Source organism: Mustela nivalis (assembly GCF_964662115.1).
Source record: "Mustela nivalis genome assembly, chromosome: 1".
In the NCBI taxonomy this organism is placed as follows: Eukaryota; Metazoa; Chordata; class Mammalia; order Carnivora; family Mustelidae; genus Mustela; species Mustela nivalis.
The window spans coordinates 80,219,013-80,240,070 of record NC_139020.1 but is presented as its reverse complement, the minus strand read 5'-3'; the positions used below and the strand labels follow the sequence as shown (position 1 = coordinate 80,240,070).

The 21,058-nt window shown below is 39.3% G+C and overlaps 1 protein-coding gene across 6 annotated transcripts in view; it reads right to left on the bottom strand.

Annotated features, from left to right (window-relative positions):
- KCNAB1 (potassium voltage-gated channel subfamily A regulatory beta subunit 1) overlaps positions 1 to 21,058 on the bottom strand; it is a 400,144-nt gene that overhangs the window by 47,060 nt on the left and 332,026 nt on the right. For all 6 annotated transcript variants that reach the window (XM_082685469.1, XM_082685473.1, XM_082685472.1 and 3 more), the window contains one exon: positions 13,284 to 13,370. In XM_082685469.1, coding sequence (XP_082541595.1) covers positions 13,284 to 13,370 — 87 coding nt within the window. The remainder of the gene's footprint in view (positions 1 to 13,283; positions 13,371 to 21,058) is intronic.

Genomic DNA, 21,058 nt, shown 5'->3' with positions numbered 1-21,058 from the left:
AGACCCATCTATTTGCTGTGCATAAGAGACTCATTTTAGATCTAAAGACACCTGCAGGTTGAAAGTGAGAAGATGAACATTATGCAAATGGGTATCAAAAGAAAGCAAGAATAGCAATACTTATATTGAACAAAACAGACCTTAAAACAAAGACAAAACAGATAATAGCAATTTAAAACAAAAACAAAACAAAAATAGCAATACTTATATTGAACAAAACAGACTTTAAAACAAAGACAAAACAGACTTTAAAACAAGAGACATAGGACACTATATAATCATAAAGGGGATAGTTCAATAAAAAGATACAATAATCAGAAATATTTATGCAGTCAACAAAGGAGCACCCAAATACACAAAACAGTTAATAACAAACATAAAAGAACTAATCAATATAAATACAGTAATAATAGAGGACTTCAACACCCCAGTTACATCAATAGACACATCATCTAAATAGAAAATCAACAAGGAAACAATGGCTTTGAATGACACACTGGACCAGATGGAACTAACAGATATATTCAGAACATTCCATCCTAAAACAGCAGAATACACATTCTTTTCATGTGCATGCTGAACCTTCTCCAGAATAGATCACATATTAGACCACAAAACAAGCCTCAACAAATTCCAAAAGGTCATAGTCATACCATGCATTTTTTCTGACCACCACCCTATGAAACTAGAAGTCAACACAACATCTGCAAAGACCACAAATACCTGGAGGTTAAATAATCTGCTACTAAACAATGAATGGGTCAACCAGGAAATCAAAGAAGTTAAAAAGTACATGGAAACCAATGAAAATGAAAACAACAATTCAAAATCTCTGGGATACCACAAAAGCAGTTCTAGGAGGGACGTTTACAGCAATACAGGCCCAAGTCAAGAAACAAGAAAAATCTCAAGCTGACAATCTAACCTTTTATGTAAAGGAGCTAGGAAAAGAACAACGAATGAAGCCTAAAGACATCAGGAGGAAGCAAATAATAAAAATTAGAGCAGAAATAAATGTTAAAGAAACTAAAACCAATGGAACAGGTCAATGAAACCAGGATCTGGTTCTTTGGGAAAAAAATCAATAAAATTGATAAACCTCTAGATAGACATATCAAGAAAAAAAGAAGGACCCAAATAAAATCACAAGTGAGAGAGGAGAAATCATCACCAAAAACCACAGAAATACAAAGGACTATAAGAGAATATTATGAAAAACTATATGCCAATAAATTGGACAACCTAGAAGAGAGGGATAAATTCCTAGGAACATAGAACCTTCCAAAACTGAAACAGTAAGAAATTGAACATTTGAACAGGCTGACCCCCAGCAAAGGAACTGAGTCAGTAATAAAGAAATGCCCAACAAACAAAAGTGCAGGACCAGATTATTTGACAGGTGAATTCTACCAATCACTTAAAGAAGAGTTAATACCTATTCTTGTCAAATTTTTCCAAAAGCAGAAAAGGAAAACCTACGAATCCATTCTCTGAGGCCAACATTACGCTGATACCAAAACCAGGTAAAGATACACAACAAGAGACCTACAGGCCAATAACTCTGATGAACATAGATGAAAAAACCCTCAAGAAAATATTAGCAAACTGAATCCTACATTTAAAAAAAAAAATCATTCTCCATGATCAAGTGGGATTTATTCCTGGGTTGCAAGAGTGGTTCAATATTTGCAAATCAATCAATATGATACATCACATCAATTAGAAAAAGGATAAGAACCATATGATCATTTCAAAAGATGCAGAAAAAACATTTGAGAAAGTACAACAAAGTAAATTTAGAGGAACATACCTCAATGTAATAAAGTAAAAATAAGTAAGAATAATTAAGTAAATAAGTAAAAAATAAATAACTTAAAAAATAAATAAGTAAAAAATAAGTAAAAATAAATGTAAAATATGAAATCAATATACAGAAATCTGTTGCATTTCTATATACCAGTAATGAAGCAGAAGAAAGAGAACTTAAGTATACTCTCATTTACATTTACACCCCAAATAGTAAGATATCTAAGAATAAGCCTAACCAAAAAGGTGAAAGACTTGTACTCTGAGAACTATAAAATACTGATGAAAGAAACTGAAGATGACACAAAGAAATGCAAAGACATTCCATGCTCATGGATTAGAAGAACAAACATTGTTACAGTATCTATGCTATGCAAAGCCATGAACACATTTAATGGAATCTCTATTAAAATACTAACAGCGTTTTTCATATAATTAGAAAAAACAATCCTAAAATTTGTATGGAACCAGAAAAGATCTCGAATAGCCAGAGCAATCTTGAAAAAGAAAAGCAAAGCTGGAGGCATCACAATTTCAGACTTCAAGTTACATTACAAAACTACAGTAATCAAAACAGTAGGGTACTGGCACAAAAATAGTCATATAGATCAATGGAACACAATAGAAAAATCCAGAAATAAACCCACAACTATATGGTCAATTAATCTTCAACAAAGCAGTAAAGAATATCTAATGGTAAAAAGATAGTCTCTTCAACAAATGTGTTGGGAAAACTGGACAACAACATGCAGAAGAATGAAACTGGACCATTTTCTTATACCATACACAAAAATAAATCCAAAATGGACTAAAGACCTAAATATGAGATGTGAAACCATAAAAAATCCTAGAGGGGAACACAGGCAATAACTTCTTTGACATAAGCCATAGCAACCTTTTTCTAGATATGTCACCTCTGGGATACCACAAAAAAAACTCACTTCCCTCTCGAAAACAAACACACAACAATAAAAACAATGAAATGCGATAAATGACATTTTAGGGAACAGGAGGAATCTGGCTTGCATGTTAGATCACAATGATGGATTAATGGTAAAATACTTGAGGGTGCTGCTTGTGTTATGTTTGTATGGAAGAATGCCTTGGTCTCAGGAGACAGAAGTATATATGGGCAAAATGTCATAATGAGAGGAAGGGGGAAATAGAGGCAAAATACAGCACAATTTGGTAAATTGAAGTGAAGAATACTGGGTGTTTATTTTTTCAAATTTTCCATAGGTTTTTTAATTTCTCAAAATAAAACATTGCAGAAAACAAAACAAAACAAAACAAAACCCAGGAACTAGCTCCTCTGCAAGTAGACAAATAGATATTTGGCACCTCACTTTGAAATTTCTTTTCAATCGTGTCTTAGTGCCTGGTTGAAACTTCAGTTATGATGCCTTATTATGCATCTGCATTCCTAAAATTATAAATTTATGTAACAACAACAACAACCACCTCAAAATATTCATACACTGCCGTTTATGAAACATTTCCACTTGTATTAACTCCTGTTATCCTCACAACAATCCTGGAGATGGCCTGGAGAGGTCATGTTTTCCTTCTTGCCATTTTCCAAGTGAAAAACGGAGAAGCAGGAAGTCTGAGCACCTCAACCACATTCTTGCCCCTAAGACTAGCATAGCACCCTCTTCCTCTGGTTGAATACCCCATACTTTTTCACATCACATTTTCAACACCCTGAGGGGGCAGGTGGGTTAACAAAGCCATTTACTCTCACATTACTTCAGGGTTTTTTTTTCCCCAGAAAGGAAGAGGAAGACTTAAGGGTCTTTGTTTACCTACATGGTCTGAGAATGCCAGATTAGCAAGGACATGGGTGCCCCACTCACCCCCTTGAAGCAGCACGCGGCCAAAGCCTGTGTGAGATGCTGCTCAGTGACGGGTGGCTGGAACCCACAGCCCCACCGGCCTGGGCTGGGGCACTGGATAATTCTAGACCCCAAACCCTCCCCATGTCCCTATGGATCAGCTGCCTCACAACAAGGAACTGAGGGAGAGGAACTCCCCCAAGACAGTTGACATCCCCTTGGAATATGGAGGTAATTCTTGTCACAGCTCCAGGAAGATGACAAAGCACACAGAAGGAAGTTCAATGAGTCACAAACCCCCAGCTCCGGAATACTAAGCAGTTCGGTCTCCACCTGACAGCTGGGGTATGCGGAAGCCATGTCTGTTTTCTCTCCAGCTCCCTCTCCCTTCCTTGACTAAAAACAACTTAAGAAAAAAAGAACACCAACAAGTCGCCCTTTCTGAGCTTGGTAAGGGCCACAGATTTGTGGTGAGGAGGTACAATTGGCCCCCAGACACATGGCCCGCGTTCTCTTTGTGGATCTTCGTAAGGATAGGGGTTGTAGCTTCTTTGCCTTCACTTAAGTCGCAAAGAAAGGGCAGAGAAGGGGAGACGACAGAGGAAGCAGCTAAACTGCATAGAATATAAGCATACTCTTCTCCAGTATCTTCCCTTCTAACCAGGGCTTCATGAAATGAGGCTGGGAATCTCTGATATCCCAAGAAAGTACAACAAACCATACAAGATAATCGCAAATAATTGGGGATGTAATTTTCTTTAACACCAGCGCATCACATATTTTCTGCAGCCTGGGCACTCTTAATTTCTCAGTGTGCTCTAGCAAAGGTACTTTTCGTAAAGCTCCTGTTCTGTGGAACACAGGTGACAAAGACAATTTGTGAACTGGGGCTCCGAGGTGGGGTGGGGTGGGCTCTGTTAACTCTGGACAATTTTTCGATGCCGCTAGAAGACTGCACGTCTGAAGCAAAATGTCACCAACTAAGAGTAGTGACCTCCGTAGCATGCCTTTGCTGTGCTGCTTAAGATAATTTACTCCTGCTCAACAAAGTAAGAGAAATAAGGAGGATACATAGAACTGGGTAGAGAAACAAGTAGCTCATGAGACACAGGCAGAATTCACATAATGTATATGGCATGACTCAGTGGATTAGTAACCTCTGAGTCATGGTAGCCATAGATAAAGTAGGAAATGTGTGTGTGCGTGCTGAGTACAGAGGTGGAAGGATGGAAAATGTTATATTCACAATGTATCCAATGTGTGTGACACCAGACATTCAAGGTGTACTAAATATACATGAGATGCATGAAGACTCAAAGTCTTAAATCATCCCCTGATTGGTGATCCCATTCTGGCTTTGAAAATCCTGTGCACAAGAAATGCAAAGAGTCCATGGCTGTGCCTCAGGCTACCTGGTGAGCTACAAGTAATGGCCAGGTGAATTTGGCCTTGAGGCTTTCAAAGAGAGCAAGTGTATGATTGACTCAGGCATTGTGTGTCTACTGAGCGTCCCTGCCCAAAGCTTGAATCTGATCATATAACTGCACCCCCACAGGGAAGGCCAACATGGCAGAGCTCTAGAGAAAACAGGCCGTACAATCACTGTGCCCCAAGATTCAGGTCATTGGATCCCTCCACCAGCTTATACTCTATCCTAATTGTTTTAATCACCCCTAATGCTCTCCTCTTGCTTCTCACTGTTTTTTACATGACTTAATAAGCAATGTGATTCATGTATATTAATTTGTTGTGTGAGTCTTTCTGTCTTAGGACCTCTAGGATTGCCTGGTAGTGGACTTGGAGACTACTAGGACATCAAGGTCATTCCCCACATGACAAATTTGCAGCAGGACCATGCACACAACAGCAATGAAAAAGGATAGCTTTGAATTTAATTGCTGTGTACTAAGCAACATTGCATGCATTTTGTGTATATCATTCTAAAAAAAATCTTTATAATAGCCCTATAAAGTAGAAATTAATACTTAACATTTTATAGATAAGGAAACTTATCTGTAAGGATAAGAGAGATCAGGGGCACTGTGTGGCTCAGAGGGTTAAGCCTCTGCCTTTGGCTCAGATCATGATCCCAGGGTCCTGGGACTGAGCCCTACATTGGGCTCTCTGCTCAGCAGGGAGCCTGCTACCCTTCCTCTCTCTGCCTGCCTCTCTGCCTACTTGTGATTTCTGTCAAATAAATAAATAAAATCTTAAAAAAAAAAAAGGATAAGAGAGATCAAATAATGTGTCTAAAATGATGCAACTGGGAAGAAATAGATGATGTGAGTTAGGGTCTGACTCCAAAGTTATACTCTTCCCATTTTGGGAGAGGCCAGGCTATTCCCCGATATCCTTCTCAGACCTCCCTTGGACACCCTATCTAAAATCTACCCCCCATACCTCCATCCTTCTCCTAGGACCCATTTTTTTCTTCATATCATTATTACCATCTAATGTAACTTTCTTACTAACTTATTGCCTGAGTCCTCCACAAGAACATAATATCTGTGAAGCAGGGTGTTTGCCTAATTTATTAACTTCTGCTTCTCCTAGTGCACAGAAAAGTGCTTAGTGCACAGTGGATATTCAATGAATTTCAACTGAATGAATGAGTAGATCCTATTATTGAATTTTTTCTAGATATACTTTTGAAAATAAAATCACAGTCTTAAGATTGCCTTTCTATTGAACAGATGAACCCTGGAAAATCTACGATTACGCTAATTGTAAAGGACATGGAGGACTTCAGAACAAAATTGCAGGGAGAAACAATAGGCTTTTAGAAAATCCCACTGCCAAGACTGTGCCTTGATTTCCAAGTGATCTCACTGAAGACCCTGGTTGCCTCGGCAGCCTGACCACCTTTATTTTCTTTACATCATATTATAATTTCAGGACTTTGGATTTCTCCCATGGTGGCTTCTAAGAAGAAATGCAGAAAAAAGTGGGGTTTTACATGTACGTGCATTATACAGTACATTCTAGAACAGGAGCTTGTTTGCCTCCTGAACCCACCTTGTTAACTCATTCAGAAGTCACGTTCCGTGTTGCTACCCTGCTCATGTGACGATCATGAGCCTCAGTGGGGTAGTAACTGCCCTGGGTATACAGTCTAATAAGTGATAAAGCCAGGATTTGAAGCTGCGTCTCCCATCTAAGGTCCTCCAGTCTACTTTGCAGAAAGAACTGTCTCAGTGAGGAGGAGGCCCACAGTGAGCAGCAACATGAGATTTTCTAAAAAGCCATATCAGAGACAAAGTGAATCCAACCATCCCCAAGGCTGTTTCTTAGAATGGATGAAAGAAATTCCTCTTTTTGTTAAATGACTTGTTGTTTTGTAATGTATAAGACATCATCTGACTAGGTCTAAAGAAGCAGTCTAATTTTTGGTGAATTTGCAGTTAAAATGCAAATAAAACTGATTTAATAAAATTGGAAGACTGGAAGACTTTTTTTTTTTTCCCCCCACAGGGTTGGTAGGTTTTGGCTCATCTTCTTGGATATGAAAATCATTTTCTCCAAATTAATTTCTTGAAAACTCAGCTGTCCCGGCCTTTCAGACCAGAAGGCTGAATTGATCTGATGGGCACTAGAGACTCTCAGGAGCATCCTGGCCAGGGTCATGAATGAAATGCATTAGATAATTTTAATTTGATATAGGAATCCTCAGGAGCAGCTGAACTGCCAAAGAATCATCCCTCCATTCATTTCTACTCATTTAGGTATCAGTCAGTTTTCTGGAGAAAGACCTGGCATCCTGGAAATGACTGCCAGCCACCTGTCCTCAACATCACCCAGAAATATGTTGAACCAGATCAGGGACCAGAATGTTGGTAGACATTAGGAAACCAAAATAGGTTTTCAAGTACAGAAAAATAAAGATGGATCTATTTAACTTTAGAGCTTCACTCATGCGGTCGCTCAACTCTTGTTCACTTATTCATCATCGTTCATCCGTCTGTCTATCCACCCACCCACACAACAAGTATTTACTGAGCACCTACTATGTGTCTGGTGCTCTGCTGTACTGGAGATACAGCCTGCAGATCTGCATGTGACCAAATTCAGTTGTCAGTAGCCATATGAGGCTATAAAGCATTTGAAATGTGGATGATTCAAATTCAGATGTGCTATAAGTATGAAAAGCACAACAGATTTCAAAGACTTAGTGTGAAAAAAACCTCATTAATAATTTTTATATTGATTATATGTTGAAATGATATATTTTATATATTGGGTTAAATTGAAAAAATATATATGTATTTTTAAAAGATTTTTTTATTTTTCAGTAATCCCTACACCCAGTTACAACACTGAGATCAGGAGTTGCAAGCTCTGAGGTAGCCCCTAAAATATATTTTTACAGTTATTTTTGTCTGTTTCTTTTTACCTTTTGAATGTAATTAATAGAAAATTCAAAATACACATATGACTTTATAACATTCATTGCTGAGAATGAATGAATGTTGAGAGTGTCTTACAGGGAAGATAACACAAATGCAGAACGATGATCCATTGTGCTTAGGTGATATTTCTAGGTTTTAGGTCATTAAATTTTCGTTCTGAAAACTTTGCTTTGGATACTAAATATCCAGGGCCAGTGTTCTGGAACTGAAAAACATGGAGAAAATTGGGGATGCTGCAATGTTTGTTACTTTCTGGTATTTTCTGAGCTGTCATTGGATATCCTAAATTCATGACTCTCCATGGATTCCTGCTTACATGTGGGGACACCGAACAAGATGGCTCAGAAGGAAGTAAATACTTATGGGATGGGCTATTTGACATGATGATATTGTGGGAACTAAGAAAAGCTAACTTCCATCTTGTCTGTCTTATTTAAACAAGACATCTGGGGGCACCTGGGTAGCTCTGTTGGTTAAGCATCGGTCTTCAGCTCAGGTCATGATCCCAGGGTACTGGGATCAAGCCCCGCATCGGCTCCCGGCTTGCTGGGGACCCTCCTTCTCCCTCTGCCTCTGTCCCTGTGTATGTGCTTTCTCTTTCCCTGTCAAATAAATAAAGTCTTGAAAAATAAAAAATAAAAAGTATATCTGTGTTGTTTATGTCTGCATTGACCTGCTAGCAGGAAAAATAAATAAATAATTTGAATTGTCATTAGGTTGGGAATAACACCTAATGACTAAGGGAGTGTGTGAGATTAACTAGTTTTGGCAAAAAAGCTCTAAATAAAAGTTAGATGGCTGAATTCCAAATGTTTTTTAAATTAAAATTTGATTTTCTTTAAAAATCATCATCTTTTCAGATCAACATATTGGTGGGATTTCTTTTCTCCTTTCCAAAAAGCTATGCAAACAAAAACACCTCCCCTCTTTTTTTCTATTATTCACAAGTAGTATATGGTTTGCAGACTCCTTTCTTGCCCTCTAGTCATGGTCATCACTTCCTTTCTGGGACAATGAGAAGATTATAGAGAGAGAAATTAGCCTGACACTTGGAAAAGACAGAAAACTAAACCACTAAATGCCTAGTCCAGGTCCTCAGACACATGAATGCTCCATGTCTCTCCCTGTCTAGCATGACTCACACTGGAACGAGGTTTCTTTTGTCTAATAAACTCAAGAGAAGATTCTGAAATACACACTGGGATTTATGGAAATAAATTTAGAATACGAGTAGCATAGAGCGCAAGGAACTGTCAGTGACTCTACTGGTAAGAACACAGCAGCATAAGAAAGAAGAAAGGGGATACCGGGCTGATATTTTTTTTTTCTGGGATTGGAACACATGGCATTGATGCCAGAAATTGTAGCAGAGACAGATGGCATGGCAGATGCTGGGAAAGAAAAATGACTTACTACTAGGTGAACCAGAAAAAATAAACAAGGAGGGCAGAGGGGAAAAAGTACAAGAGTTCCCCTCGGTTGTCAGGAACATTGTCCCATGCTGCAAATGTAATTGCATCGCATAGGCTTGTAGATTGCAAATTAAGTGTCTTAACCACTTTCTCCACAGACAGCACATTTGGAATTATAGCTATTCTCTCGGGAGGACTCCTTTTTGTCTATTGTTTTTCCAAGGAAGGAGGGAAGAAAACAACTAATTGGATACATGATGCCTACATAAGATGAAGAAGATGTTACTGCTATCTTTTTCTGGCTCAGTTTGTTGCTATAGGATGTGTAGAAACTGAATGAAATTCATCTTGGTTTATTTTAGAAGCATTCCCAATTAACATACTTTCAAGGTGCAAATCAAATGAATGGGGTTGGCATTTTAATAAACTTAAATCAAAGTTGTTTAAAACATGTCCTAGAAAGCTGGGCTGGGCTCTCTCAATAGGTCCCTGGGGTTTAAAACAGGTGCCTCACCAAAATTATAGCTTAGCATGTACTGTGGCTCGACGGAGTTGACAGGAATGGTTGAAACCAGTAAAAATGATTTTCAAATGCTAAGGGTCTAATATGAGCTACCCAGACACACACATGCAGTACAGTGCCAACATACGTAGACCGACTCTATGAAAATTCATCACCATTCACTTGGCCGCCACTGTTGGATCACTTACATTAAACAGGAATGGATGTAATCAAGCCTAAAATTGCCAATGTGAGTTGCTGAAATAAAGAAAAGTATGTGAATGATATTAAGGATTTTCTGGCCATTGCAGAAAGAAAAAAAGGAGGGTATGGGGAGCTGGGCAAGCTTCCAGTGATGATTTTGGTCACTATATTTGCAGAGGAAATTGAAAACTAATTAAAGACTGTAGAGTGGGGCCCCTGGGTGGCTCAGTGGGTTAAGCCTCTGTCTTTGGCTCAGGTCATGATCCCAGGGTCCTGGGATCCAGGTCCGCATTGGGCTCTCTGCTCACCAGGAAGCCTGTTTCCTCCTCTCTCTCTGCCTGCCTCTCTGCCTACTTGTGCTCTGTCAAATAAATAAATAAAATCTTAAAAAAAAAAAAGACTATAGAGTAACATTGACTAACAAATAACTACTATATGTTTTGGAAGGGGAATTCTGATATATATAATATTTATTTTCTGTACTGTTTTTAGAAATACTAATAGCCCTCTAAGGTAGACTCCATTGCACATGGACAACCTTCACTCACACGCAACTCATGACTTAGAAGCTCATTGCAAAATGAATCTCAGTAACAACATGGAATCCAGAAATAGCTTAGATACCATATTCTTCCATTTTTAGAGGAGCAAATGCACCCAAGGCCTCCTGGCAATCCCTGTCTGGTTCTCATTTTCTTCTTATTTCCTATTTCTTCTTCTCTCTATTGCCCAGATCAGTGTTGCCCTCTGCTACAGTCAAGTGGAAGTCACTAAATGCCGAGACTAAGTTTCCAGAGACTTGGATCACACCAGCATCTCCACCGGTCCCACCTGGGAACAAACAAGTATACTGAGTTTGAGGATACACATTTTCTGAAAGCTGGGGAGAAATGACAGGGAAGGGAGTTCAGTCTGGAACAAATCCGACTTAATGAATTTCTGTGGTGTTTCCACGTTAAATCCCTCCAGAGGAATAAGACTTCGAGCTTGATGGGCCAGCTAGGAGTGGGTCCCTTCTGGTAGAGGGTGGGGAGAACTGAGTACATTCCAGCATGAACGGGTAGACGGCGGCAGAGCTACAAAAATGCCATGTTCCTTGATCTTATCATCAAGTGCAAACTTCTATTGTTTGGCCTCCTTCCTTAGACTTCTGGACTTGGACAGTACCTCTTGACAACATAGCTTGAGAAAATGTTCTGCTTTGTGGAATTACTATATGAGAAACTCCGAGAAAACTAACATATTCTCCAATTCTAGCAAAGGCTGGAAATGCTGCAGTTACAAATTCTATCAGGTAGCAATCTTATGTTGTTAATGTTGTTTGTTTGTTTGTTTAGCACTATGAAGCTCCCTTCTACTAAATTTCAACCCATAATCAGTGTTCATACAACAAACACTATTATTTTGTCAATATCACATAGCTTGGAGCTTAGATCCTAATTGAGAACATCCTACTTCTGTAGGTATATCATGCAGATTACAGTGTTTTCTGTTTGAGAGAGTCCTGCATTATATCTCTAAAATTAGACATTGGGGAGGATGCACAAAATGGATAAAATGAAAAAAAAAAAAAAGACCCAGGAAAATCCCAAATGTTTTTCCATCCTGTACATGGTATAATCACAAAGGATTCATTTCCAAAGAGGAAAATAGTGGCACTGAGGCACTTAAAATGGGAAGCAATTTCAGTTTCACAGTCCCCACCAAATGGCATTGTATTTAACACTTTTGTTCATCAGATAGTTTCAGTGTTCTCTTTCAACATGTCATTGAGGAGAATGTGACATCATATTATCTTTGCAATAAGGACTTCATACACTAATAAGATGTTTATGACTGCTTTATGAAATACCTATTCTTTGCCTTGATAAAAATATGCATTTTTATGTCATTTCTATGGATAATTCTTATTATGAATTTCCAACACTGATATTGCACTATGATAAACTCCTGATTTACTCGGAGTCAAGAAAGTAGAAAACTCTAAGAGAAAGTTAGATATGTAAATATATATATTTTTAACATTTCTCTGTAGTTAACAGATAAATGGCAAGGAAGATAACTTCCGTATTTTGGGGGGGGGGGGTCAGGAGTGCAACCTACAGAAAAATTCATATATACTTTCATACATACAATCATTTGTAACTTCTATAACCTCTATAACCCTATAGCAAGAATAAACCTTTATAGAACCTGATTTATTACGAGATCCTAGACTACCTTTTGAATCATCAGGGACAAATTTATCTTCAGTGTAATTTTGAATAGTAAATAGAATTTGTCCTATTCTAATTCTTTGAAAATGTGTAACTGTATGTCATATTATAAGCCTCAAATGACCAGAACATTGTTTTTTCCTCCTATGCCCCAAATATCTTTGTTCGTTTTCCCCTCAGGTAAGTCTAATCTATAAGACTGTAAATCTCAATTAACTAGAACATTCTAATATATCCTCCTAAATGATCTTCATCCTCAATCACCTTAGGTAGACTCCATAAATAAATGTAAGTTGAAGAAAATTTCGTTTTAGGAACATTCTCAATGTTCCCACAGAAGAGACCTGACTATTGTCCTCAAATAGTTGTAACAGAAAGGGAATAAAATGTTGCAGCTTTTTGAGAATCAAAACCCAAATTGCAATGAAGAGTCTCATTTTGAAGTAGTCACTCCTATAAAACCTCCATTCTCAGTACCACTTAGAACCTGTTACCACAGATTGGAAGCTAATCAGACTTAGTCATTACAAAAGAGGAAGATCATCAAGGGACTTCCTCCAAAATAACGATGGCTGGGTTATAAACTCCCCTTCCAATTAATTTTATTGTTTCAGTTGATGAAATTGCAGAAGTGAAATGAACCTGGAAAAAGTGAGCACTGTAGCCAGCAGAAGCCACAGTCCCAATGCCTGGGAATACTTCAGAAATGAATGAAGAAGCCAGATGCAGAGCTCTGGCCTTGAGGGTAAATGCTGAGTCCAAGAGACATGGATGGGAAAGGTTTCCATTTTCCCCATTCAATCAAATCAGTCTGAATATATTTCATTTCCTACTGTTAGTGAAATAAGTCATCCAGTTAGAATCAATAAATCTAGAGTCTTTTATCCAATTTCTTCACTCACCTTCCATGGGGGTGTTGCTGTCCGGTCGATTGGCAAAGACCACATCCACGTACTCGAGCTGTAGCCTCTGGAGGGAGCCCTTCAATCCTGGGAACAGAGGCAGGAAAAATCCAAAAAGTAAAAATGTAAACACTATTAGAAACAGTTAAAGTGTAAGAGACTCTTAACTCTAGGAAACAAACTGAGGGTTGCTGGAAGGGAGATGGGTGGGGGGATGGGGTAACTGGAGGATGGGCATTCCGGAGGTCACATGATATGATGAGTACTGGGTGTTATATGCAACTGGCAAATGCCTGAACTCTATCTCTGAAGCTTATAATACATCATATGTTAATTGAATTAAAATAAAATAAGATAAAATAAAAAGAAATAGTAAAAGTTTGGTTTCCTTAAAAAATGTACTTAAAAAAAAAAGCACAGTATTAGTTTCAAAAAGACATTGAATACAATGATGTATATTAATTGGCCCCTAGAGCCTTTAAACAATATATCAAAGGCTGACTTGAATCTCAACAAAGAAAAGTCTTATAGGGTGGCGCAGTTCAGTTAAGTGTCTGACTCTTGGTTTCAGCTCAGGTCATGACCTCAGGGTTGTGACCTTAGGGTTATGAGATGGAGCCCTGCATCAGGCTCCACACTCAGCTTGGAGTCAGCTTACGTTGCTCTTTCTCGTCCTCTGCCGCTCCTTCTTTCTCTCCCTCTGCCCCGGCCCCCTGCTCTTTCTCTTCCTCTCTTTAAAAATAAATCTTTTAAAAAAAGAAAAGTCTTATAACTTTCTCGATAGTTTTACTACTCCTACCCCACCAGAAAAATATACTCAGCAAAGCTCGTTCACAGTGACTCATCTGTTGCAATATCCAGGAGCCAAGTTTAGAATAAAAAGTGGCCTAAGAGTTTAACTACTTCTTGAAAACTGCGAATTACTTTCATGTTATGAATGACTTACTGGGCTTACAGTGGGATGGGATATATTTATTGCTCATCAAAAACATTAAAATGGAATAAATCAGAAATAAATGACTGCCAAGGCCATCTTCATGTACACACGGGTTGTAACAGGAATAAAAGGGTTGGCAAATGAAGGTCTTGCTTAACCTTTTACTAATTGAAACAAAGTTTGAAGAACCTTAAATATAGCTGAGCTCTACCATTTCTATTATTCCCTGTTCTTTGGGGGGAAAAAGCGAAAACAGAAGTTATAAAGACTTAGATAATATAAAGGAACTTAAAAAAAAAAAGTCTGGAACCAATAATATAAGTTTTAGCCCTAACCATCTGGTCACATTCCTGTGAGTACTCTGAGAAAAAAAAAATGATTTAATTTCAGTAAAATTAATACTTCCCTGAAATAGAATGTATTGTATATAATATTATGCAACCAAAAGGATGACAGTTCAAGAATCATTTTATCTCATTTCCATGAGGCACAGCATTTCCTTATCAGCCTATTTAATTCCTCAGGAAGACTGGTGGTTTTTCTCTTTTTATTATAGGCATAAAACTAATTGCATGTTAAATGAGGCTCTTATAAATTTAAATTTGGCTCATTTAAATTTGATTTTTCAAACTGGTTTACCAGCCAGCCACAATTACTTTTCTGACAGGAAAATGAAGTGCTTGGATATAGTTCCGGAAATATTTTTCATTCATTGAAAAAGGATTGTCTGGGACGGTGGCTTGTTAAAAGAAGCATTGATGAAGAGATTAGGGCAGACAGGTGTTATAAGGTCCAGTGCCCGCTCTCAAAAAACTGCAGGGGCTTTCAGGCCTGGGCTATCGCCAGCTCTCTGAAGGGGCAGCTTGAAATTAAATTTACCTTATAAAGCCCTATGATATGAGCCACTTTTTGGAAGCAATTATATGTACTGGAGGAAGTGAGAAGAGGACAGAATAGCCAAATGGATAATGGGGTAGCGCAGGTTGGGAAGGTTAGAAATCTATACTCTAGCGTGCTATGGGATTCCACTTAGGTTATTTCAACACCCCCCCCCCCCCCGCAACCGATTTGGTGACTTAGGTCTCTGATCTGCAGTGGAGATAACAACACACACTACCTTCAGGATCATGCTTCAGGAGAGCAAATAAAACCAGCTTTCAAGCACTTTGTAAAGCACAGTAGTCTACAGAAATGCAGTGATTATCACAGCGATGCTCACATCTGGGAAATTCAGAATGAGAGGCGTCAAAGGCTAAATGCTAAAGATTTCCCTTAGACCTCCTGGTTTTGGAACCAGGCATTTAGTGAGAGTCCTGGCCCTCCCTGGTGCTGGAAGCAAGTGTCTCCCTTTCTGATGAGGCCTCTCCCTCCAGGGTCTCTTCCAAACAGCTCAGCATGGGCTGAGAGTAACTACGAGGAAAAGCTGCAGCTGGCTCGGCCCCTTTGTGGTGCTTGTGGTCAGCCAGGACTGGAGTCATTTACCCTCCCATGCCCTAAGCATGCACTAAATCCCATTCTGATCCCCAAACTGTGCTGGGCTCTGGGCGTGTGAAGATGCACGAACACTGTATGTATCCCCAAGGAACAAACAGTGCATGGTGAGAGTATATTAGGCACAGGCTCATTGTCGAAGGTAGTACTGTGTGCCCATAAGTGATGGCATGCACTCCATATGAAGGTCATTCTTCAATGTAAGTGGTCATTCCAAGCCACTCAATTCTTTCTCTGGAAGGCATTTTTTCCCCTTTGATATTTAGACTGAGATTCAGGTGTATTCGTGTGAAAATATGAGAAATCATGTGTTACATCTCGTCAGCTATTCGTTCTGAAATGAAGTAGCAGGAGACTGTGCCTCCAAGACATCCTGTCCCCAGCTTTGAAAATCCCAATCACATCAAGCCTTGAAATCCATGGTACCAATTCTGGGTTGTACGCTCTGTGAGATGGCAAAGCATCGGTGTGGGGCTGGGACGTGAGGAGTTAAACAGGGGAAATGACATCGGATTTCCATTTTGAGCTGGTCACGGGTCTGCTGAAGATGACTTGGAGGAGGCAAGAGTGAAAGTGGGGGAGGGAGGCCAGGGAGAGGTCACAGTGCTGGGGCAAGTGGGCCAAGTGGGGACGAAGTGTTCAAATTTGGAACAAGTTGTGTAAGTAGATATAAGGGGACTGGCCGGTGTGCAGGATACAGAGTGTGGAGGTCAAGGAACCAAGGGTGACTCTCTCAGACTTTTGGCCTGAGAAGTAAAAGGATGGTTACTAAGACAATCAAGTCAGGGGGAAAGCAGACTGGTGGGAGCCCACAGAGGTCGGAGCGGCACGTTCGTCAAGCACACGGAGCTCTTGGCAGTTGGACGGACCAGCCTGACTTTCAGAGGCAAGGTCTATGTGTAGACGAGGCGAAGGGTCTTGGGATCTGGTGTGCTAATCTGGGCTGGCCTGAATGACCTTGCTGACATCTCAGGCTCTTTGGGCCCGAATGACCTTGCTGACATCTCAGGCTCTTCGGGCCCTGCTTTCCTCATCCTTCCAAAGACAAGCTAGACTGAAACGATCTTTCTTCTTCAATCTTTCATGTGACCACAAACCAAATCAGGCACTCCTGCCCTTTCCCATTTGCATGCCTTAATTGCACAGAGATAGTTAAATTGTAGCAACATGAAGCCACGTTCAACAAATGTCTCCTTGAAAGTCATTTAGTGTTAGTCTCCAATAAGCAAATAGTTGTGTTCTAGCTCCACTTAGCAATGTTTGTTGAACACTGGCTTGGGGCCAGGTATTGTTTCAAGTTTAAGTAGATGTGCAAAAATGCATTAACCTTGGCTGCAGAGGGGAATCGGGGCCACTAATCATAACCTAAGGCAGGCCACAGGCTGCAGGGAATGCACTTGCTCACAAAACTTCGGACATGAGCCTGTCCCTCAGCACTAACCCCAGGGTCTGTGGGAGCGAACACAGAAGCAAGAGAAAAGCCCTCTGTCCTTGAGGAGATGTCTACAAGGTCACTGGCCATTCCTCACAAGTCCACAGGATACTTAATTGTGTTGTGTAAAGAAAATAGCTTTCAAGTGACTACAGAAAAGAGAAATCAAAGTTTTTCTTTTAGGTTCTGAAGATGAACAGGAACTGTTTTGTTCGTAAGGTAAACTTTAATTCAATGTAAACCTACTTCATGGCTTCTAAAGAAATGTGCCCATTCCAGAAGTTAAGCAGGCTGGTGTGGTCAGAGATGGATCAGGGACTCCGTGTTGCCTGCTGAACTCTATAGGAACATGGAAATCAGTAGTCCGGAGATTCCGCGAGGGTTCTCTTCAAACATACTGCGTCCACACTTTTGCTTTCATTCTGAGCTTGAAAAAAAATGTTGCCTCAAACAATGGGCACTTTTTCCGTATATAATTTTCTGCCTTCTTCTCAGCAGACCTCTCTGTCATGACTTGAGATATGTCTGCTTATTATTATTTTTTTAAATTTATTTGACACAGAGAGAGAGAGAAACACACAGAGAGACAGAGACAGAGAGCAAGCACAAGCAGGGAAATAGCAGGCAGTGGAGAAACTGGCTCCCCACTGAGCAAGGAGCCCGCTGTGGGGCTCCATTGTAGGACCCTAGGATCATGATCTGAGCCAAAGGCAGCTGCCCAGCTAACTGAGCCACCCAGGTGTCCTGTGTCTGCTTATTTTTTATAAAGACTGTACTGTATTAGAATAAGTCTGTGGCTGCTCTTCCTGTGATGAACCATGGTTACCCTGAGTGGGTGATTTCAGTTTAGTATGAACATGGAACACTGGGAAGGAATTTGTGGTGAAGCCATCTGTTAAGAAATTTCCTTTCTCATTGAAAAAAATCATAAATTATCTTTTTAAAATAAAGGTTCAGAAAGCTGGTTTGGCATTTGCCATTCATTAAAAAGGTCTAAGCAGTTTCTCAGATTATTTTCCTCTCCTACTCCTCAAATCAAGATAGTGAGTTTGTGGTTTAGATCACATAACAAAACAGTGATTCACCTGAAGGCCAAATATACACTCACACACAGCCTTTGCCTATAAAAGCACATACACAGTACTCTTTTGTCTTACAGTTTGACTTACCAAACTATTTCTATTCTTTCCTATAAGATACTAAGGAAACTTGATCTGCTAATTTTTTTTAAAGATTTTATTTATTTATTTTGATAGAGAAAGAGAGAGCAAGTGCACAATCATAAGTAGGTAAAGGCAGGCAGAGAGAGAGGGAAGCAGGCTCCCTGATGAGCAGGAAGCCCAATGCCGGCCTCGATCCCAGGACCCTAAGATCATGACCTGAGCCAAAGGCAGAGGCTTCAACCACTGAGCCACCCAGATGCCCCTGATCTGCTAAATTTTAACACTTGCAAAAATTGGGACTTAAAGAATGTTTGTGGAATGGCTGAATGAATAGACTTTCAGAGCTAGAGAGGACCTTGGGATTCTAAATGGATACAATAAACCTCCCATTGTGAAATTTCTACCTCCTCCTTGTGAATCCAAGGAACATGTTGTTCCTGACTGGATCTAAGTAAAGGAACTTGGGTTCACTGAAAAGGTCTTTCATCTGATTTTTTTCGAAAGTGCATTATGTACAAGTCAAGTTCCTTTTACACTCTGTAAACCAGCTCAGGTGGCCAAGGTCACCGGCACTTAATTGACCTGAACTCTACATGAATTGGACCTCTGTCTTGTCCTCTAAGAACACTTTCTAAATTTAATGTGCATAAGAATCTCCAATGTTCATTAAGGCTACCTTCATCACAAAACAAGTATCAATGAAACCCAAGGACAATGATTTGTAAACTTCTTCCAACTTTATTTTGGGTCTAGAGCTCTCATGTCTCCTCCACCCCCCACTTTGTTTCCCTGAAAATTCACTCAATTCCCTAATTTCAGCCTGCCTGGAACTATCCTTTCAACTGATGCTCTTGGATTCGTGAATATCTTTGTCTTTGGCTGAAACTGTGAACTATAAAATAAATAGTAACAACATACCTAAAAAATGATCCCAATTCTTTAGTCACAGAAATTTGAAATTTTGTGTTAAAGTTTGAATCTGGGTCAGTTTAAATTTCAGCTGAACTGGTTTATCCATCCTGAGAGACCAGCTCCTAAGAGAACTCCTGACTTGTTTAAAGGGACAGAGAATTTAAAGTATTTCTGTTATGTTGTTTGAGGCTTGAAGAAAACTGATTTAGAAGAGAGAATTTTGAAATGATGAGCACACTGGTAAATATTAAAACAATGGAGATTCAGTAAAAAGCACAGCAACTCTGACCATTCTTTTTTTCCTTGATTTTATGTTCTCTGTTGATTGCCATCATGAACCATTTCCTGAATCTCCTTTTTTTTAAATTAATTAGATTAAAAAGAAAAGAGGGGCAAGAACTTTCTAGGCAATACATCACTGCCTTGTTTTTCTGCTTGGTACAACAAGCTTACATGGATTATTTCTTTTTTTGGGGTTATTTTTCATGGTACATGATTCAAGTCACATAGGCAAGTGCTAGAGCAGGAATGATGACAGTTTTAAGAGACAGGCTGGGTTTTACTTTGCAATATCAAGTTGGACACCAAGGCCTGAGAAGGGATTTTGTTTGGACTGGAATCAGAAAGCTTTTTCTAGTGTTAGAATGCGCTTATTCATTGTGGTGGCCTTAGAATGTTACTTAGTAAAGGGCGCTCTTATCTATAGTATGAAGACTAACAGTTGCACTATTAAGAATGATGATGATAAAGACAAAAATAACATTTATTAAGTGCTTATTATGTGACAGATACTGTGCTCAATGTGAATTATCTAATTTCATTCTCTGTATAGTAGCGTTGCAAGAGAGGAATATTTATAGCCCATCAAGGAAATGGAGGTTTAGTGAGGTTAAATAACTTGCACAAAGTCCCCTAGCTCATAAATGACACAGTTGGAACTTGAACCACTCTTTGTTTGGTTTCAAACCCCAGTGCTTACAAACATATTAAGAATCAGTTAATGAGAAATACCAAACTCATCCAAAAACTTTGAACAACCGAATGATATAATTATCACTGTTAAACAATTACATATTTGTGAAATATAAATATAAACATATTCTCCAAGATCTGGCTTCAAAACTCTCCATTTTTATTCTTAATTTTAAAATTAAAAAAAAAAAACCAATAATCTCTATATCCAATGTGGGGCTCAAACTCACAACACCATGATCAAAAGTCACATGCTCTACTGACTAAGCCAGCCAGGTGCCCCCAAATTCTCTATTTTATTTTATTTTAAAGATTTTATTTATTTATTTGCCAGAGACAGAGGGAGAGAGAGCGAGCAAGCACAGGCAGACACAAGGCAGGCAGAGGCAGAGGGAGAAGCAGGCTCCCTGCTGAGCAAGGAGACCGATGTGGGACTCGATCCCAGGACCCTGGGATCATGGCCTGAGCCGAAGGCAGCTGCTTAACCAACTGAGCCACCCAGGCGTCCCCAAATTCTCTATTTTAAATTAAACTAGTGAACACCAAAGTTATTTTTTTTCCAGTGGAAATCTAAGATCTTTCCAAGTTTTCTTTACAGGTTAATAAAGATCTCTAACTTCTAAACTGCAATGACTGGTTTCAAATTCAACATTATTTGTTTGTTTGTTTGTTTGTTTGCTTTTTAAGACTTACTCATTTCATTGAGAGAGAAACAGAGAGTGAGTGAGCATGTAAGCATGGGGAAGTACAGAAGGAGAGGGACAAGCAGACTCTTCCCCTCAGACTCCTGCTGAGCAGGGACAGACTGAGCATGGGTCCCAAGACCCTGAGATCATGACCTAAGCCAAAGTCAGATGCTTAACTGAGT